Source organism: Thalassophryne amazonica, chromosome 15 (genome assembly GCF_902500255.1).
Source record: "Thalassophryne amazonica chromosome 15, fThaAma1.1, whole genome shotgun sequence".
Classification (NCBI taxonomy): domain Eukaryota; kingdom Metazoa; phylum Chordata; class Actinopteri; order Batrachoidiformes; family Batrachoididae; genus Thalassophryne; species Thalassophryne amazonica.
This window is the reverse complement of record NC_047117.1, coordinates 9,102,398-9,124,401: the sequence shown is the minus strand read 5'-3', so window position 1 is coordinate 9,124,401 and position 22,004 is coordinate 9,102,398. Positions and strand designations below refer to the sequence as shown.

The following is a 22,004-nucleotide window of genomic DNA, read 5'->3' as shown; positions in this document are numbered from 1 at the left end:
GTATATGAGCAGGCATCGGCTTGTTAGAACCAACAAACTGCTCCGTCATTTCACCTGACAGAGTGCAGCAGAAGTGACAACCAATATTTAGCATTTTTCCCCTCCCACAGCATAGGGTGTCCCTTGATCCTTGAGTTCTTGATATTTCCCACCCTTCTCCAAAGCTCTGGGAAACTCTGCAAGAACCTTTCAGGCATTAACACGATGGTTCATAGGCTGAAATTGATTTAAGGTAGGGGTCACCAACCTTCTCCTGGAGATCAACTGCCCTACAGCCTTTCCACATGGGAAACCTGTAGGGCAAGTGATCTTCAGGAGCAGGGTTGTTGACACCTGATTTAAGTGGCTATGGTTGGGAATCAATGTTAGAATAGTCATTGGTGGAGCTCCTGTCTAATACTTTTTCATTCAGCTGCAGTACCCCTGTTTGACCTGTTGTCCAAATCCCAATGAGTCCCAAAATCCCAAAATTGCACAAAATTTCCGGCGGGAGATCACTTTTCCTACAAGTAGATAAGTACATCAGTAGACCAACGCTTTTAATTTAATAAATAAATAAGTCAAAATGTATAAGCGCTCACCTCGCTGGTTTATGAAATCACTTACTGCCGGACCTGTCCTCCTGAAACTGTAAGTCTTACTAAGAAGAGCTTTAGTTAAACTGTTTTAAGCCCACTCCAGTTTAGAAACTATGTTCAACTTCATCCAATTCCTTCTCTTTTATGAATTTCTCCAGAGTCTCAGTAGTCCTGGCGCTGGTAGCCTCCGGTCCCATCAAAAGCCCCGTCGCTGTTGGCTTGGCCGCCTCCTTCTGGGCTGTCAATCTCATCCCCACCACTGAAGGAAGTGTAGGGGGCTCCGGCTGCATCCTGGCTGGGGTCCGTGTAGTCCTGGGAGAAGAGGGCTGAGTCAGCCCCTAGTTTGTACCTCTGGAAGGCCAGGAAGGACTGGCCCGCCTTGTTGATGCAGGGACAGAGACAGAAGACAGGAAGGCATAAGCAGTAGGGAGATGATGGATAGGAGCGGTGAAGGTGCAGGTGGGAGGGGCAGAGATGCAGCAGTGTTAGAGCAGAGGATTAGGTGTTTTAGCGGGAAAGCCAGAAGAGAACAAACAGAGAGAAAAGTTGATTAGTTGGATGGAAAGTTTGTGAGGCTTAATAGATTATTTCAGTGAGCCATTAGGTCAGTCAGAGGAAGCTAGGTGCAAAAAGCTTTGTTAAAAGCATTGACAAATAATACCTCACATCTGACAACTGTAATAGCCAATTAAGTTGAGTCTGTGCATTGTGGAACAGCTGAGGCCCTGCACTGTAAACTGCTGGACAACATTTAGAGATGTTATAAGACAACAGCAGAGAGAAGGAGGTGGCGGTGATACACAGAAAAACAAGCACAGGAAGTAACCTTTGCTTTTTCGCCAAAATAAATCCTGTCCCTCAGTCAGATTTCTCTTGATGTCAGGCAGTCAAGTAACCATTTAGCAAATCATTTCCACCACTTTGCCATTTCAAGAGAAAGGCTATAGCCCAACATATCCTCTAACCATCTGAATGACAAACCTCTTCAATCCCAAGCACACAGAAGTGATTGTGGCTAATGGGAAAGACTACACAGACGTTAAACCTAGCCTAACCCCTAGCCTAACTTAACCCCAATCACAGCCTTATACCAACCCTATCCTAATACAATCCTGAACCTCTGCACAACCCTGAACTGTAGCATAATCACAAACCCTAACCAAACCTCTAACCTTAGCCTAATGCAAAACTTGACCTAATCTCTAGTTTAGGAAAACCAAACCTTTCCCATAACCTTAGGCAAACCTGTATCATAACCTAACCTCTAACCTTAAGCCCCTTTCACACCGGGGCTGCTCCCAGTTGCGTCGTGCGTTTTTATGACGACGACGTGTGGAAGCAACCTAGTGCTGAGATGATGCAGCTCGGTGCCACAACAGCATGAGGGGTGCAAACAAAAATTAAACTTGTTTAATTTTTTTTGCGTTCTCTGCTCAATGCAGAATTAAGTGGTTTCAGAGCAAGTCAGAGCAACAGGATGGTACTCAGCATGACTGGAAGCCACACACTCACAAGACGTTACTACCCGACTCCAATTTATGATTCCTGCTGTGTTCCATTGTTCCCGAAGCTGCAGCTCCTTCTCTGTGTGGAGCTGTCTGGTGAAGAGAGGCACTGTGAAGCAGCTGCAACGTCTTCTCTCACAAATGTGTTTAAATAAAATCCATAAAAGTCCTGCTCACAGACTGATTGCCAGAGACATCCAGTAAAAAATCTGGACCTCTCCAGTCCACTCACAGACGATTCATTCACGCTCGCACATGTGAACAATTAAAAGAAAGAAAAAAAACTGTCTGGCTGCAGGCAGTTAGTTCCTTGTTCTCCCCTCAAGTGCTCTCATCACTGTTAAGAAGGACAAAAAAGGACCTAAGTCCTTCTCACAGACTGATTGCCAGAGACAGGACATGTCCACATTGACTGTAACTCCAGACATCTCCATATTTACTCACGGACGGTTCATTCATGCGCATGCATCTCGAGGTCAGAGGAGGAAAGATAAACTATAACAGAACTCAGAGCGTAGACCTGCAGCTCAGCACAAGAACAAATATAAACTAGAAGAGCCAGACTGTGCACTCTGACTTCTCTGTGCAGAGAACCAGCAGGCTGCGTTCTCACCTCCTCTCTGCCACCTGCTGCGCACACCTGACATAGATATTCCTGCATCGTCATGACACCACAGGAAGCAACTGGGAGCAGCCCCGGTGTGAAAGGGGCTAATGTGACCAGAGGACTTACTTGTAATTTTGTGGCAGAAATGGCGGTGGGATTCGAATACCGGATTGCTCACACTCGAGACCAAGACTCTACCAGGTTAACCAAAGGGGAATTCCCCGCTAGCCAAGCTAGCAGGAACATCTTTTCAATCTGGACTTCACCTTGCTACACTAACCTTAACCTTAATGCTTATTTAGTTTCTGCTCCTTTCTCTGCCCCTGAACGAGGCATAGTCTCTACATCTGGAGTTTGTCCCCCAGTGCAGGACTGTAGCTGCCCATTGCTCCTAATGGTTTGATTGTGTCTAACTGTAATTAGGATAGGTTAAATACAGAGGGGGCAGCATGATGGCGTAGTGATTAGCACCGTTGTCTCATATCAAGGAGGTGGTGGGATTGCTTGCCACCTGGCCCTTTCTGTGTGGAATTTGCATCTTCTCTCCATGTTCACATGGGTTCCCTTCGGGTGCTCCGGCTTCTTCTCACTTCCAAAGACATGAACGTTGGGCAAAGTGGAAACTTTAAACTGGCCATAGTCATGTGCGAGAGTGTGAATTAACTTGTTTGTCTATATGTTGTCCTGTGATAGGCTGGTGTCCTTTAAGTTTACTCAAGTGAAGTGCAGTTGTTCATTGATCAAACAAGTTGCAAGTTTGTTTTATAACATATAACTTCATAACTAAATGTGTGAAAACCACACAACTGCAAATTACAAATTTTGTGAATCCTGTAATTTATCATGTTAATGCTCTGAATGTAAATTAACAACTACCTTGATAAAGACCAATGGCACAATTCTATGCAGATGGAGAACACACACTTTGTTGTGAGCCTGAGAATTTATTAAGCAAATATTTAAAAAACACTCAGAGCCCATTATCTGGGCATTTGGCTTCTTAAGAACTTAATAAGCTTTCTTTTTCCATTGTTTAAATAATTAACATTGGGAGCATTTTGAAATTTTACAAGGCAGGAACTTGAAGCAACATCAATTTACTCAAAATTCAAAAGTTATTTTGTTTAAGTAAAATTAACTTGATTAATTTGAGCTGAACCAACTTAAATGACACATGGAAACAGTCAGGTATTAACAGAAAGACAGATGTATTGCTATAAAAACATATATTTTAACTATCTTGTTTTCCCTGAAGGCCAAAATGTCTGAGAAAGAAGAATTGATTAGATGTTCTTCTCTTTGTTTTTGGTTTATATGCACAGACTCATATGGTGTGTGTATATATACTGGAATCAATCACCTCAAGGAAAATAGTTTAGGGGTTACACTCATACATCATGGGGGGTGTGGACTACACTGGTTTGGGCAATGGACAGTAAAGAATGTTGTTCTGAAATTGGAAAGTGAGTGGATCACTCTTTGATTACTATGTCAGTGTCAACTGTTATGTTATATATTTGTTGAGTCAACTTAAAGTATTCACATAAATAAGAGTTAATTTAATCAGTATTTCTTCATTTAGCTGCAATCAAAACATATATGTAACACCACTTTAAAATATTTACATTCTTACTTATTTTGAGTACATAAAAAAATGAATTAATAAGTAACTCCAATCTTTTGACTTCTGCTAAAATATTCAGATAATTGTACCATCAAATTAGCCTATATTCACAAAAGAAGAAAGAAGGTATTGGACTACGACATCAGGGTGGAGATAACATTTAATAACTTTACAGACATTTGTTCTATTACTGGATTAGTGTTGGTGTCTGCCTCTCATATGACCAGGAAGTTAGTGGCCACCGATAAGTAAATGTGGCTACAGCTAGCATGACCAGTGAGGTAGCGGGAAAGGCTGAGCAGGATCAGACAAAGGGTTGGTGGACTTTAGGGGGGAATAGTTTGTTGTATTCCTCTTCAAATGACACATTCTTGAACTTCTCCAGAGAGAAGAGAGCCTGGGCGCCCTGTTGGAATCACATTCACACACTGAGTTAGCTTAGAAACACACACAGGCTAATCAAGAAATATGACAGAGGAACAGCACTTAGTGCACATTCATTTAGGTCACCTAGCACAGAACGGCCTAACGATAGACTCCAGGTTCACATCGCCATCTTTACTGATGTGTTATAGTAAATTTCTGGATGGACATCTTGGCCATAAATTGTAAACTTGACTGTGTAGGGGGCAAAGTAAATCCACAGGACACAAAATTGAGACCTCTCTACAAGGGCTGTCCATAAAGTATGGGTCCTTTTTATTTTTTTCAAAAACTATATGGATTTCATTCATATGTTTTTACGTCAGACATGCTTGAACCCTCGTGCGCATGCGTGAGTTTTTCCACGCCTGTTGGTGACGTCATTCGCCTGTGAGCACTCCTTGTGGGAGGAGTCGTCCAGCCCCTCGTCGGAATTCCTTTGTCTGAGAAATTGCTGAGAGACTGGCGCTTTGTTTGATCAAAATTTTTTCTAAACCTGTAAAGACACATCGAAGTTGACACGGTTCGAAAAATTAAGCTGGTTTTAGGTGAAAATTTTAACAGCTGATGAGAGATTTTGAGGTGATACTGTCGCTTTAAGGACTTCCCATGGAGCGAGACGTCGCGCAGCACTCCCAGGTGCCGTCGTCAGCCTGTTTCAAGCTGAAAACCTCCACATTTCAGGCTCTATTGATCCAGGACGTCATGAGAGAACAGAGAAGTTTCAGAAGAAGTTGGTTTCAGCATTTTATCCGGATAGTCCACTGTTAAAGGAGATTTTTTTAATGAAAGACGTGCGGGCGGATTGCAGCGTCGGCTCGCAGCCGCCGCGACGCTCCGCCACAGGAAAAACACCTCCGTTGGAAGCCTTAAGGACAAGTTGGAACATGTCCAGCTGTTAAACAATTTCTCATATACTCACTCCACTGAAAGCCATCAAAAGCCGCCTGGATTTTACAAATGGTTATCAATACGGAGGTGTTTTTCCTGTGCCGCCGCACCGTGCCGGCTGCGTCCCGACGCGCGGACCCGTCCGCATGGACCTGTCCGCACGGACCCGTCCGCACGCCTTTCATTAAAAAAATCTCCTTTAACAGTGGAATATCCGGATAAAATGCTGAAACAGACTTCTTCTGAAACTTCTCTGTTCTCTCACGATGTCCTGGATCAATAGAGCCTGAAATGTGGAGGTTTTCAGCTTGAAGCAGAAAACCTATACTTTATGGACAGCCCTCGTATTTTCAAACTACATATATGCAATCTAAAAAAGCTACTAACTTAATGTAGTTATGAAAAGCCATCCTATTACACTCAAAAAACTCAACTCAGTTGAATTATGTGCAGGATTTCCATCTAATAAATATATGTGGCCCCAACTCAAATAAGCCACACTCATGGAATATAATTTTATTTCATTTAATTGGGACTACTTACAGTAGTGTTAAGAATAATAGTAGTGCTATGTGACTAAAAAGATTAATCCAGGTTTTGAGTATATTTCTTATTGTTACATGGGAAACAAGGTACCAGTGATTCAGTAGATTCAGTAAATCCAACAAGACCAAGCATTCATGATATGCACACTCTTAAGGCTATGAAATTCGGCTATTAGTAAGAAAAAATGTAGAAAAGGGGTGTTCACAATAATAGTAGTGTGGCATTCAGTCAGTGAGTTCGTCAATTTTGTGGAATAAACAGGTGTGAATCAGGTGTCCCCTATTTAAGGATGAAGCCAGCACCTGTTGAACATGCTTTTCTCTTTGAAAGCCTGAGGAAAATGGGACGTTCAAGACACTGTTCAGAAGAACAGCGTAGTTTGATTAAAAAGTTGATTGGAGAGGGGAAAACTTATACGCAGGTGCAAAAAATTATAGACTGTTCATCTACAATGATCTCCAATGCTTTAAAATGGACAAAAAAAAAAAACCAGAGATGCGTGGAAGAAAACGGAAAACAACCATCAAAATGGATAGAAGAATAACCAGAATGGAAAAGGCTCACCCACTGATCAGCTCCAGGATGATCAAAGACAGTCTGGAGTTACCTGTAAGTGCTGTGACAGTGAGAAGATGCCTGTGTGAAGCTAATTTATTTGCAAGAATCCCCCGCAAAGTACCTCTGATGAGAGTAAAATTGTTCTTTTTGGGTCCAAGGGCCACAGACAGTTTGTGAGATGACCCCAAAACTCTGAATTCAAGCCACAGTTCACAGTGAAGACAGTGAAGCATGGTGGTGCAAGCATCATGATATGGGCATGTTTCTCCTACTATGGTGTTGGGCCTATATATCACATACCAGGTATCATGGATCAGTTTGGATATGTCAAAATACTTGAAGAGGTCATGTTGCCTTATGCTGAAGAGGACTTGAAATGGGTGTTTCAACAAGACAATGACCCCCTTTTCTACTTTTTTTACTTATAGCCCAGTTTCATAGCCTTAAGAGTGTGCATATCATGAATACTTGGTCTTGTTGGATTTGTGAGAATCTACTGAATCTACTGGTACATTGTTTCCCATGTAAAAAAGTAAGTCCCTTCGGCTGCTCCCTTGTTTGCACTCGGGGTCGCCACAGCAAATCCAAGGTGGATCTGCATGTTGATTTGGCACAGGTTTTGTGCCGGATGCCCTTCCTGACGCAACTCCACATTACATGGAGAAATGTGGCAGGGGTGGGATTTGAACCCAGAACCTTCCAAACTGAAACCAAGCGCATTACCGACTGGGCCACCACCCCTCCACATTGTTTCCCATGTAACAATAAGAAATATACTCAAACCTGGATTAATCTTTTTAGTCACATAGCACTGCTATTATTCTGAACACTACTGTATATTTATTCATCAAGAACATCACTGAAGCAGCAGAGAAAGTCTTGAGATGGCTCTGGATTTGGAGAGGAGGTCAATGGGGACAAGTGAATGCCACCTGAACATACACCACGGTCTGATCAAATGTGGTGGGGTCACCTGGAAGAGGATGTATGATTGCTGAAAGACCCGGAACATCTGAGGATTACATGCTGACTATGTGTTCAGGAGAATCAGATGTATTCAAGAAGGATTAGATGCAAGTCCTTGAATTGAGTTCATCCAATGAGTCAGTTTGTTGAGTGTATCACAAAAAAATCAGCGGAAAACATACAAAAATATTTATTTTTTAGTGTAATCTGTAAATATCCCACATATTTCACCGCCAGGAGGTGGTGACGATGTCAACAACAACAAGATGGCAGATGAGTGGAAAAAAGTGATAAACCCATCCTTTATTTACTACTGTTATTCTAAAGCTAACCTTTAGCAAAATGCAAATGCACATTTCTCAATATTCTGTGCAAATCGCATCACAATTCATTGGACATAAGTTTGCTTAATTTTTCGTATCATGTCATGAGAATATGTTGGTCAACTGGTCCCACGAAACCTGGTAACCATACAATAAACTGAAACACTGTGTTACAATTTGCTTTTCCATTTAAAGAACCACATTTTGTAAGTCCAGTTGACAAAACTAGCTTAAGTAAATGCAATATTTAATTTTTGACAGTGTGAATTTCAATAGAATTCATGTTGCATACAGAGATTTGATATTTTAAATCAAATTTGAGACCATGTAGAAAGTAAAATTATGATTAAACAATGTTATTATCTACAAGCTGCACCTTCGGTGACATTGCTTGCCAGCTAGCTTTGAACAGTTGTCATGCAGCTTTCTTTTAAACAAGCTTGTAAATACAGCCTTCTGCTAATATAAGTTCAACCGGACATGTTAGCCAGTGACCCCGTTCTGCAGTTTTTGTGCTATAGGTTGATGGTTAACATCACACTGCTGCAAAACCTGCAAGAAACCATGGTTACCAAACACACAGTACCAGCTGAGGATGCACAAATTAAATTTGCAATGCAAATATCTGGTGTGATCAAAGCAGAGAACCTTGTGCTCTGTGCTACTCCAGAACTGTTGGTAGTGCCAAAAAACAAAAAAACCAACAGCTCTCCAAATTACATTTGAACTAAAAAATAAACAGGAACAAAGAGCATCGGTACATCTGCAACATGTCTGGAGAAGAATCCAGTTCCACAAAGCAAAAGATGAGATGCATGGTGCCTAAATTTGAATAAAACCACCCATGTGGTCATATTCACCTTATTCAGGAAGTCAGGGTGGGTGGCTCCATTTTGTCAAACAACTTCCAGTTTGCCACTGCGTTTGATGATTAGCTACAGTAGTGTTCAGAATAATAGTAGTGCTATGTGACTAAAAAGATTAATCCAGGTTTTGAGTATATTTCTTATTGTTACATGGGAAACAAGGTACCAGTAGATTCAGTAGATTCTCACAAATCCAACAAGACCAAGCATTCATGATGTGCACACTCTTAAGGCTATGAAATTGGGCTATTAGTAAAAAAGTAGAAAAGGGAGTGTTCACAGTAATAGTAGCATCTGCTGTTGACGCTACAAACTCAAAACCTTTATGTTCAAACTGCTTTTTTAGCAATCCTGTGAATCACTAAACTAGTATTTAGTTGTATAACCACAGTTTTACATGATTTCTTCACATCTGCGAGGCATTAATTTTGTTGGTTTGGAACCAAGATTTTGCTCGTTTACTAGTGTGCTTGGGGTCATTGTGTTGTTGAAACATCCATTTCAAGGGTATGTCCTCTTCAGCATAAGGCAACATGACCTCTTCAAGTACTTTGACATATCCAGACTGATCCATGATACCTGGTATGCGATATATAGGCCCGACACCATAGTAGGAGAAACATGCCCATATCATGATGCTTGCACCACCATGCTTCACTGTCTTCACTGTGAACTGTGGCTTGAATTTAGAGTTTGGGGGTCGTCTCACAAACTGTCTGCGGCGCTTGGACCCGAAAAGAACAATTTTACTCTCATCAGTCCACAAAATATTCTTCCATTGCTCTTTAGGCCAGTTGATGTGTTCTTTGGCAAATTGTAACCTCTTCTGCACGTCTTTAATTTAACAGAGGGACTTTGCGGGGGATTCTTGCAAATAAATTAGCTTCACACAGGCGTCTTCTAACTGTCACAGCACTTACAGGTAACTCCAAACTGTCTTTGATCTTCCTGGAGCTGATCAATGGGTGAGCCTTTGCCATTCTGGTTATTCTTCTATCCATTTTGATGGTTGTTTTCCATTTTCTTCCATGCGTCTCTGTTTTCTTTGTCCATTTTAAAGCATTGGAGATCATTTTAGATGAACAGCCTATCATTTTTTGCACCTGCGTATAAGTTTTCCCCTCTCCAATCAACTTTTTAATCAAATTACACTGTTCTTCTGAACAATGTCTTGACCGTCCCATTTTCCTCAGGCTTTCAAAGAGAAAAGCATGTTCAACAGGTGCCGGCTTCATCCTTACATAGGGGACACCTGATTCACACCTGTTTGTTCCACAAAATTGACAAACTCACTGACTGAATGCCACACTACTATTATTGTGAACACCCCTTTTATACTTTTTTTTACTAATAGCCCAATTTCATAGCCTTAAGAGTGTGCATATCATGAATGCTTGGTCTTGTTGGATTTGTGAGAATTTACTGAATCTACTGCTACCTTGTTTCCCATGTAACAATAAGAAATATACTCAAAACCTGGATTAATCTTTTTAGTCACATAGCACTACTATTATTCTGAACAGTACTGTACGTGGGAACACGGTACGCTAGAAGTGGTGCTAGAAGGTTTTTGTTTCTACCCTTGGAATGACTTCCATTGTTCTATATTGAAAACACAGCTCAGCAGAAGTCCTAAGACAAAACAGAAATGCCTCTGTTGTAAAAGTGGGCGGGGCTGAATAAGGTCAATAGTGTGTGAAGCTGTGGATCCATGAAGGTCCTTACCCAGGTGAAGATGGAGAAGAAGGCGAATGTGATAGCTGCCCGGGCAGCGTCTCCACCCTCTCTCAGCGGATTGTCCTCGTGGTTGGTTACCTGCCACTGATTGGCCAAGAAACAGAAACCCACAAACCACATGAAGGACCAGAATGCTGGGAGGAGACACAGAGAGAGTGTGGACAATGGTAATGTCGCCTTTTTACATGTTTTTTTTGGTGGGGGGGTAAAAACCAAAATTAATAAGCAATACTTTAGAGATGTTCTCATGTAGGTCCTCCTTTTTTGTAACCATTGAAAGTCATAAAAAAAGGATTTTCTTCAGTCCCACTAGGATTTTGTCATTTATACCCCCATCACACTTAATACGAATCAGGACGAGCGAAGCCGACTCAGGCAGAAAAACAAAATTTGTGCCACAAACAAACAAAAAAGAAACTTATGTTCCGGCAGGGGAGCTGGTGAACCTGGTGGCCTGTCAGACTCATAATACTACAAGAGAAATACTGCATTATCTGTTATTTTACAATATGTGGCAGAAATAGAGGCACTTTATAATAATTACATAACCAGAGCATCACTGCCAGAATGTTGAGGACCTCAACGGCTTGAGAAGGCCAAGGAGATGTCCAGACTTCACCAGGCTGCCCCCAGTGGTTTTCATATGAAGACAGAAATAGATTTGTGCAGCCTACAAAACTAAATACGTCCTGCTACTGGATCACCTGAGCTCCAGCTTTCAGTAGGTTATAAGTGTGATATTACAGTGAATTAAAAAAAATGATCAAGCAAAGCTGGACAGACATGGATAATATATTTGTTGGTGATCTTTTTAACTCAAATGATGAACGTGTAAGTTCTGAATAATTTCTTTCGGTTTATTCCTTCCCAATCACAAGTAAAGAGTTAAATTACATATCAAAGTAATCCTTGATGGTCTTCTCCATCTCATGGAGTCATCTTCCATCTCATGGGGTCTTATGAATCAGATCCTCACTGATGATTTATGTTGTTGACATCTTAAAAGCCAAACTTAAAAACGGGTACATACAAGGTCTAATAGAAAAGTATCCGACCTTATTATTTTTTTTCAAAAACCATATGAATTTGAATCACGTGTGATTGCGTCAGACAAGCTTGAACCCTCGTGCGCATGCGTGAGTTTTTCCACGCCTATCGGTTGCGTCATTCGCCTGTGAGCAGGCTTTGAGTGAGGAGTGGTCCAGCTCCCTCGTCGGATTTTCATTGCCAGGAAATGGCGGAATGATTTGGGCTTTTTTTCCATCAGAAATTTTTTCAGAAACTGTTAGAGACTGGCAGCTGGAAACCATTACAAAAATTTATCTGGCTTTCAGTGAAAATGTTACGGGCTTGGTAGAGAATAAGCTTGTTACTGTCGCTTTAAGGACAGCCCCCAGCGGCTGTGGGGCGCGCCGCGCTCCGAAGCTGTCGTCAACAGGCTGAACGACCATTTCATTTCTAAATGGATGGCTGTCTGGATCCGTGACCATCGTGTGCCATTTCTCTGGTTATCACAAGAGCTGGACATCAACCATTTTCCGGCAGATTTCACTTTTAACAAGAGATTTTGTCATGGAAAGCCGAGCGGAGGCTTCGCGCATCACGATGGATTCGCTACTGGAGCGAGACAAAACCACCTCCGTTTTGGTCTCACAGGACGGCTTTCAGATGGCGTTCAGACAGCTGTCGGTGATTTTTCCATCGAGTGATTATCCGAGAAATTGTGGATGTGCCTGGACATGCCAGAACATGTCCTGTGAGGCTTCATCACGGCGTTGCTTTGCGCCATGCGGCACCGCCGTGATGCGCGGAATTCTTCCGCACGTCTGTCTCAATGTGCCGAAAAAGTGCTGATGTCCACGTCTTTTCACAATTCCTGTGCTAGTCAGACGACGTCCCGGATAAAACACAGCATCCAGTTTAGAAATGAACGTCACATTCCACTGTTACAGGAGTTTTTGTCATGGAAAGAGGAGCGGAGGCTTCGCGCGTCGTGGCGGTGCCGCATGGCGCACAGCAACGCAAATGACACAGGCGAATGATGCAACCGACAGGCGTGGAAAAACTCACGCATGCGCACGAGGGTTCAAGCTTGTCTGACGCAATCACACGTGATTCAAATCCATATGGTTTTTGAAAAAAATAATAAGGTCGGATACTTTTCTAACAGACCTCGTACATGACATCTAAATGAAAAAAGAAAATGTGTCAGAAAGTGAAGGTTTCTGGAAGAGCTACTTTTAAGGAAATTGGCTGGCAAACCATTCCTGTATCACAAATAAAATAAATTAATTTCAGATTTACACAATATATATCTCAGAAATGCTTACTTCTTTCAGTTCTGAGCAACAGATATAGATATTATAATAATTTTTAAAAAATCACAACAGATTTTTATGTAGATAAATATTTGTTTTAAATAAATTTAAATACCATATTTTAATGTGAATTAAATACAAAGATTAAAATTGACTGCAAATATATATAATTTATTTCCAATTGTTGTGAAAGTGTAGGAACACGGACCCACAACAGGGGGCGCAAATGAACGGACAATGGAGGAAGTCAAATAACAACACTTTACTGTTGTGAATAAGCACAACAAACACAACGGATCACAACAATAGACAAAGAAGTCAATTCACAAGAATGTGTCACGTGGGCAGGCTCGAAGATAAGAGACGTCTGTCCAAAGCAGAACCGGAACCACACGATTTCCTCCGCCACCGAACCCCGGGAATACTGGAGCCGCCAAGTCCCGAACTCCCAGGTGGCCACTGCCTCCACGTGTCGGATCTGGTACTGCTGGCGAGGAACAAAAACAGTTAAATGTGGGTGCGTTTGCACCCAGCAATCCGTATGGCGGGAAAACCACCTCCACCTCTCGTTGGAAGAATGTCTGCTATTAAACGTACAAAAGTAATAAAGCGTTACTGTCAAAAGACAACACAATCAGCTGAGTACGGTACCTTCTAGGTAGAGCGATATCTCGGCAAAGAGGTGGAGATGTCGTCCTGCTGATATACCACTGCTGATCAGATGATTGGTGACAGCTGTTGTAGGTGATAAGTGACAGCTGTCACCCCGGCTGCTCCTGTGAGGCGGCAGCGCCCTCTGGTGCCTGGAGCCCGCACTCCAGACAGGGAGCCCTCTGGTGGTGGTGGGCCAGCAGTACCTCCTCTTCAGCGGCCCACACAACACCAATATAAAAATAAAAAAGTGATGCATAGCTAATGTAGCAATTATATATGGCAAATTTTATATTCATAAAAGCAGCTTTAATAAAACTCCCACAAATTTCAGCAGCTTTTTGAACAAATTTAAACAATATATAAAGCACAAGCGCAAATTTATTGTCCCAAAATTTTTACATCGGTTAATATTTATTATGAGCTATTTAAAGAGGAATGATGTAATTATGACTTGATATCAACAAACCCCAATTTCTGTATTTTATTTTTGATTTTATTCATACTAATTAATTAATTTTATTCATTTAATTAATTTATTTAATTTATATAATGCCAAGTCACAACATAGTTGCCCCAAGGCGCTTCACACAGGTAAGGTCTAACCTTACCAACCCCCAGAGCAAGAACACAGGTGACAGTGGTAAGAAAAAAGCTCCCTCTGATGATTTGAGGAAGAAACCTGAAGCACAACAGAGTCAAAGGGGTGACCCTCTGCTTGGGCCATGCTACCGACACAACTGACAAACCAATTTACAAAACAAATATACAGGAAATTTTGGGAGTCCGTGCCGGTGTGCAGGACATCACTCCCGCCTCTGAATGGAGAAACACCTCAAACAGAGAGGAAAAAAAAAAACAGAATCAGGCAGCAGAAAGATAACAAATACAATATAATTTGTCAGCATTAAGCAACAACAACAAAAAAGAAATACCAGGGTGATCGCTGGCCACTAGCCCTAAGCTTCACTAAAAGACCCAGAATTTAGACAAAGTTGAGATGCTCTGTTTACTAATAAAGTGAATTTAAAAGGGTAGAATGCATAGGAACATACTATGCCAGTATGCTAGCCATACGAAAGGGAAAATAATTGTGTCTTAAGTCTGGACATGAAAGACAGAATCTGACTGTTTTATTGATGCAGGGAGATCATTCCACAGAACAGGGGCACAATATAAGAAAGCTCTGTGACCCACAGACTTTTATTCACCCTAGGGACACAAAGTAGTCCTGCACCCTGAGAACACAGAGCCCGGGCCGGTACGTAGGGTTTAATTATGTCAGCTAATTAGGAAGGTGCTTGTCTGATCTCACTGGGACAGGAAGCCAGTGAAGAGGTGACAAAATGGGTGTAATGTGGTCAAACTTTCTGCTTCCTGTCAAAAGTCTGGCAGCAGCATTTTAAACCAATTGGAGAGCCCAAACTTTATCATATTTTTCATTTTTTAATTTTTTTTTACTTGTCTGCTATTTCTGTATTATACTGTGACATGACAGTTGGTGTGAAGAGGAGAATTTATGGTCAGGGCTTTGAAAATGTAGGGAGGCAGTTTGTATAACTTGGAGACAAATGTCAGATCAGGTCTGGCAGTATGCACTAGTGTGCATGGCACCGCATTCTACACCACGTCTGAATTGGCAACCAAGAGGACCAATGATCCATCCTTATCTCCCAAAAATGACCATCTGTCTGCCAGAGGCAGGTGATACCCAGGCAGAGCCAGGGCGCCCTACACGCCCACTATACTCGGTGCATAGTAAGTCCCCAGTCAAGGTTTAGATTAAATATTTTGTCCAAGGTCACAAAGGAGTTATGTTATTGGGAATTGAACTCATGTCTATAAATTTGACAGCCCAACTCATCTGTCTGTTTGCACTCGTCACGTCTGCTCTCTGCACCATCTTTACAACCCACACTAGTGTCAACGTCAATGCCATAAGTGCTTCTCCTGAGCGACCAGTAGCAGCACACTGTATTGTAAAATTGGCAAACTGCTCCAGTGTTGCCGCTCCGATGCCAGGAGATTGTACCTGACAGTTTCCAGGTATCTGCAGGGGGAAAAGAACAGAGTTCTCTAAGCGACCCTATCCTGATGAAATGACGGTAAGCATGGGTACTACGCTAACAGAGCATAGCAGAGACGCCAAACTGGAAATGGATCAGCTTGACAAGAAAAATCCAGGTCGGATCAGGACACAAGTCTGGCGTGTTTTCTTGCTTCATCGTGAACAAAATGTCTCATATTGAAGAAGTGGAGTGAGAAGGAGAAACAGGAAGCATGAGTGATGGAAAAAAGCGCAAGAGACTGATTTGTGACAGTAACAGCCTCATTACCGGATTCAACAGTCGAACATCTTGTCACAATGTCTCGAGTTTCATGGCAGCAGCGAGGAAGTAGTGGAAACCATTATAACAGACACCCAAGTACAATGTCTCAGAGGCTCGTTAGCACCAGAGATCCACCGTCTCTCCCGCACATCCCCACTTTTGCTTGTAATGATAACCTAATGTAACAATGCAAAGTGTCACTTTTAGTTTGATTAAAAGTGGTGCTAATATTTTCTCTTAGTCTGTACAGGAAAAAGGAAGTAGAAAAGATTCCTCTGCTTAATTTAACTTTTATATTACCCGGCGACAGTAATCGGAGGGGTTATTGTTATTGTTGTTTTAACTTGTGCACATTAACAACCATGACAAACATCAGCGTTGCACAACTGATGTCAGCAGCTCCTGCAGAGTCTGGCTAAAAAGATTAATCCAGGTTTTGAGTATATTTCTTATTGTTACATGGGAAACAAGGTACCAGTAGATTCAGTAGATTCTCACAAATCCAACAAGACCAAGCATTCATGATATACATAATCTTAAGGCTATGAAATTGGGCTATTAGTAAAAAAAAAGTAGAAAAGGGGGTGTTCACAATAATAGTAGCATCTGCTGTTGACGCTACAAACTCAAAACTATTATGTTCAAACTGCTTTTTTTTTTAGCAATCCTGTGAATTACTAAACTAGTATTTAGTTGTATAACCACAGTTTTTCATGATTTCTTCACATCTGCGAGGCATTAATTTTGTTGGTTTGGAACCAAGATTTTGCTCATTTACTAGTGTGCTTGGGGTCATTGTCTTGTTGAAACACCCATTTCAAGGGCATGTCCTCTTCAGCATAAGGCAACATGACCTCTTCAAGTATTTTGACATATCCAAACTGATCCATGATACCTGGTATGCGATATATAGGCCCGACACCATAGTAGGAGAAACATGCCCGTATCATGATGCTTGCACCACCATGCTTCACTGTCTTCACTGTGAACTGTGGCTTGAATTCAGAGTTTGGGAGTCATCTCACAGACTGTCTGTGGCCCTTGGACCCAAAAAGAACAATTTTACTCTCATCAGTCCACAAAATATTCCTCCATTTCTCTTTAGGCCAGCTGATGTGTTCTTTGGCAAATTGTAACCTCTTCTGCACGTCTTTTATTTAACAGAGGGACTTTGCAGGAGATTCTTGCAAATAAATTAGCTTCACACAGGCGTCTTCTAACTGTCACAGCACTTACAGGTAACTCCAGACTGCCTTTGATCATCCTGGAGCTGATCAATGGGTGAGCCTTTGCCATTCTGGTTATTCTTCCATCCATTTTGATGGTTGTTTTCCGTTTTCTTCCACGTGTCTCTGGTTTTTTGTCCATTTTAAAGTATTGGAGATCATTGTAGATGAACAGCCTATACTTTTTTGCACCTGCGTATAAGTTTTCCCCTCTCCAATCAACTTTTTAATCAAACTACGCTGTTCTTCTGAACAATGTCTTGAATGTCCCATTTTCCTCAGGCTTTCAAAGACAAAAGCATGTTCAACAGGTGCTGGCTTCATCCTTAAATAGGGGACACCTGAGTCACACCTGTTTGTTCCACAAAATTGACGAACTCACTGACTGAATGCCACACTACTATTATTGTGAACACCCCCTTTTCTACGTTTTTTTTTTTTACTAATAGCCGAATTTCATAGTCTTAAGAGTGTGCATATCATGAATGCTTGGTCTTGTTGGATTTGTGAGAATCTACTGAATCTACTGGTACCTTGTTTCCCATGTAACATTAAGAAATATACTCAAAACCTGGATTAATCTAGTCACATAGCACTACTACAATTATTCTGAACACTACTGTATATCACATGACATGGATTATTCATACCATTTCCCGCTGTGTTTCATTGACCGTGCAATAGTTTTTCAATTTTGGTGCTATATGAAATGTGCTATTGCACGCACCGGCCACCGTGCCTGTGCATACTACCGGAGGCAGTGTTTAGCTAAACATAGTGGAGTTTGTTTTGCTAGCAGATGACTATTTGAAGGAGCTAATTGATGAACAAATCCACCACACTGTAAGCCGGCTGGAGGCATGAAGAGCTGTTAGGATGAAGAGGATGAAGTTAGGATGAAAAGTAGGACAAATTTCTAACGTGATTTTCCGCTGGAGTGAGGAAAGCAGACAGCAGTCTGTACACGAAGTCAGAGGATGGCATCATGGACTACTGAGAACAATTTTGGACTCCTATTTAAAGTTCGTGTTGGACTGTTAAGCACCAGTGAAAAGTCCCTTTTCTGGTGTTTATAAATTAATAAAATATCAAATGACAAGGATCTATTTTCACCGTTATTTAAAACAAATGATTAATATTTTTCCATTCTTTCAATGGAATGAATATTTAATTCTCTGAAAGATGAAATATTCATACCATTGAACTCATAAACATTCATTATTTGTATACTATTACATTTGAACCATTCTATTATCGCTTATAGCATGTTAAATTCATGTTACCCGCAAAACACCCATGTTTAATTAAGAGACTATGCACTTTGCATTCCCATTACAAGATGTGTAAATATCAAAGTGGAGTTGCACACACCCCAAATGCACATGCACTATAAATTGACAATAGACAATTGATAGGGCTCTCAGTATTTATGCTGACACCAAACTCACCCGTTTTGCCTGAGAGACCACACATGACACCACAATGCCACGTCTGCACTAATTTATTTCCGGCACACTCCAGTTTTCACTGTGTGCTCCATCATCATTCTCAATGGAGCACTTGTTCGACATAAACGGTTTGATTTTGCCGCAGTAATACTGGACAAGTTGTAAAACAGCATTTCTGATTCATGTCCTCTTAGATCTTTATTCATTCATCTTCTGCTGCTTAGTCCAATTAAGGGTTGCGGGGGGCTGGAGCCTATCCCAGCAGTCATAGAGCGCTTTGGCCGGGTACACCCAGGACAGGACGCCAGTCAGGGCCACAAACAGACAAACAAACACAGACACACCCACACACACGGACAATTTTAAAGAGTTCAATCCACCTAACCCGCATGTCTTTGGACGTGGGAGGAAACCGGAGCACCCGGAGGAAACCCACGCAAACACGGGGAGAACATGCAAACTCCACACAGAAAGGCCACGGGAATTGAACCCACGACCTTCTCACTGTGAGGCAACAGTAAGCCACCGTGCTGCCCTCCTCTTAGATCACACTACGCTATCATCTTTTAAGTAACTTTCAAGCTCTTTGAAGCTGTCCTGAAGGGATTTTGCAATTTAGACGCATGTCTCCCAGGTTCATTAACATCAGTTCCCTAGAACACTGTCTTTTTTTCTTTTGCAGAACATCCATCCGCCTTTCTCGCTGTATCGCTAAGTCAACACTTTTTTTTTTTAGCTTTTTACTCCAAGAGGCTTCAAAGTTCTGCACTGAGTGTTCTGCACATGTACAATAATTTGGGAGCTAAATATTAGATACTTCACAGTCTTTATCTTAATCTCCAAAATGTGCTACGGTCTGCCCATGCTTATGGTTTTTCCTGGAGGTTCACACACTCTTACGATGTATACCATCACAACATTAGCATGTTTTTTTTACCTGACACTCCAACATCAGCCAGCACGGCCTTCTTGCGGTCTTTGACGCTGCTGATCTGTGGGAAGTAGACGTCCAGAGCGAGGAAGGCCATGCAGCAGAGGAACGCCATGGAGCCCATAAAAACCCCATAATTGCACGCATTCTGGTTCCGGTTGAAGATGCAGTACTCCTCCACTTCGTTGGGGCGATTGATGTAGCCTTCGTTGACGATGCAGCCAAAAATTACAATGGAGAAAAGCTGAAGTGGGAAAGACAAAACGTAAAAAAAAATGAGAAAAGCAGCAGCACTGTATGGTGCTTTTGCAGATGTTTTATGAGAGCAGTGGTGGCCACAGCTCAGCTAGTTAGCAAAGTTAGTTTTTTGTTAGCCTGTGAGCTTTTTGCTAACTGAAAACAATTTGTAGACAGTGTTGGCAAAGTAACTTTGAAAAGTTACTTCATTAGTTACTTTATACAGTTATATTTTACAGTTACTTTATACAGTTATTTCATTAGCATAGATTTAGTACTCAGAAAAGCAACTATTATTTACTTTGCTGATTAGTTACTTTGCTGATTGCTCAATCTTAAGAGTAACCAAGTTAGATTACTAGTTACCTCATTAGTTACATTACTTATTAGTTGCAAGTTTTCAGCAGATTCTAATAAAGTAACTGCACAAAGCTGCTAATGAAGTAACTGCATAAAGTAACTGTATAAAGCAACTAAAAAAGTAACTTGTCAAAGTTACTTTCACAACACTGTTTGTAGACCAATTAGCTTTGAATTTAATTCTGCTAAGTTTAAGTCAGCTATCTTTAAAAAATAAAGGTTTACCATCAAAAACATTTGTAAACCCAAAAATCATATATACGTTACTAAACCAATGATGGAAACTGACAACCTGCAATAAGCAAATAAGCATTGCTGCAAGTCGAGAGCAACCGGAGGAGTAAATGCATTAATTACATTATGAAAATTATTTTCCACCTTTATTTTTATTTCTTAATATTTTCTATTAATTTAGTAGTTTTTGTCCTGTGAATAATCTGTATGTTAACTGGAAAAAGTTGTTTAATAGCCATTGGGGAGGTGATGGTCTAGTGGTTAAGGTGTTGGGCTTGCAACTAGAAGATCATGGGTTTAAATCCCCGCCTGACTGGAAAATCACTAAGGGCCCTTGGGCAAGGCCTTTAATCTACTATTGCTCCCGGTGTGTAGTGAGTGCCTTGTATGGCAACACACTGACATCGCGGTGAATGCGAGGCATAATTGTAAAGCGCTTTGAGCGTCTGATGCTGATGGAAAAGCGCTATATATATGCAGTCCATTTATTGTTTAATAATTGGTGTGCTCAAACTTTAATTTCAGCTCTTTGAGTTGAGAAGAAGAAGAGAAGAAGAAGCCAAAGCTAAGTTTGTATCATAAAACTTATGGTTGCTTCAGCTAAATGTTTTAGCAGTTTATTAGTTTAGCATTATCACAGTCAACCATTCAGTTAGCAGATTAGTGGTTAGTGAAACTAACTTTTAACTGTGTCCACCACAAGAGTCAAATATATGTCTTACGAGTTCAACACATTTGGGAAGATGAACTAGACTTTTAGCATAAAACGTCATTTGCTAACAGCCTTAAAATTTTATGCTAAATACTAACCCTGAAGTTTAAACTCACACCGAAAGAAGAGAAATCCTAATTAATTTCCAAATTAAGTAAAGTTAGCAAAAATATTACTTGTGAAATTAATTTGAATCAAATTTATTGATTTTGGTGTTACCAATTGAAGCACTTTTAAAGGAGACCTGCATTGAAAAAAATGCAGTCAGATTTTTTTGAACAAAAAATGACTTACATTTACATATGAGATCCTTCTGAATGTAGTAAAGTAAATCTGCAAGCCCAGATCTGTCATTCAACGCAGAAATCTTCATTTGAAAATGACAAATTTACAGCTAACATTTAGCCCTCCGCAAATTGTCCCTCTCATCATGGACGCTGCCGAGACGTCACGGACATCTCCCAGCATGCATTGCGCCAATTGTAATTTGTGGATTTACATCAGTTTGCATCTGCACCTTTTTCTTGTCTTATACGGAAGGATGTACTTTTTTTAAAACTTCATATTGTCTTGCGTGTTTGGTAAGTACACATTTCTTTTATTTGTGCTTGAAAATTATTTTGGGGGACTTTTTCATACGCCCGTTTGATTGAGTGGTGTCGCAATGAAAATCTACTGTCTTTCGCCTCTGGTATCATCGCGGGATATGGAGGCGAGACCCGCAAAGAATCCCAGTCATTAAAAATATATAAACCTCTCTCAGCGTCCATGGAGGTCTGGGGCTCCGATTGCCGAGACGTGCGGTGCTGTGGATTTTGCCGCAAGAAGTCTGTCCTTGCAGCAACAGGTGTACCGGCCGCTTCGCATTAAAACAGCGAGCGTAATCTCAGGACTTGTGCCAAGTGTGCTGCAGCTCCATTCAGTAGACAGACA

At 41.2% G+C, this 22,004-nt stretch overlaps 1 protein-coding gene across 2 annotated transcripts in view; it reads right to left on the bottom strand.

Annotated features, from left to right (window-relative positions):
- Positions 1-502: 502 nt before the first annotated feature.
- The window catches only part of LOC117525534 (synaptogyrin-1-like), a 66,810-nt gene continuing 45,308 nt past the window's right edge, over positions 503-22,004 (bottom strand). The window contains exons 2-4 of one of the 2 annotated variants that reach the window (XM_034187401.1): positions 19,535-19,772; positions 10,613-10,758; positions 503-956 (exon numbers count right to left, since the gene is read on the bottom strand). In XM_034187401.1, coding sequence (XP_034043292.1) covers positions 741-956; positions 10,613-10,758; positions 19,535-19,772 — 600 coding nt within the window. In that variant the 3' untranslated portion in view covers positions 503-740. Of the gene's footprint in view, positions 957-4,456; positions 4,721-10,612; positions 10,759-19,534; positions 19,773-22,004 lie in introns of those variants that run through there. The other variant, XM_034187402.1, reaches the window with a different exon arrangement.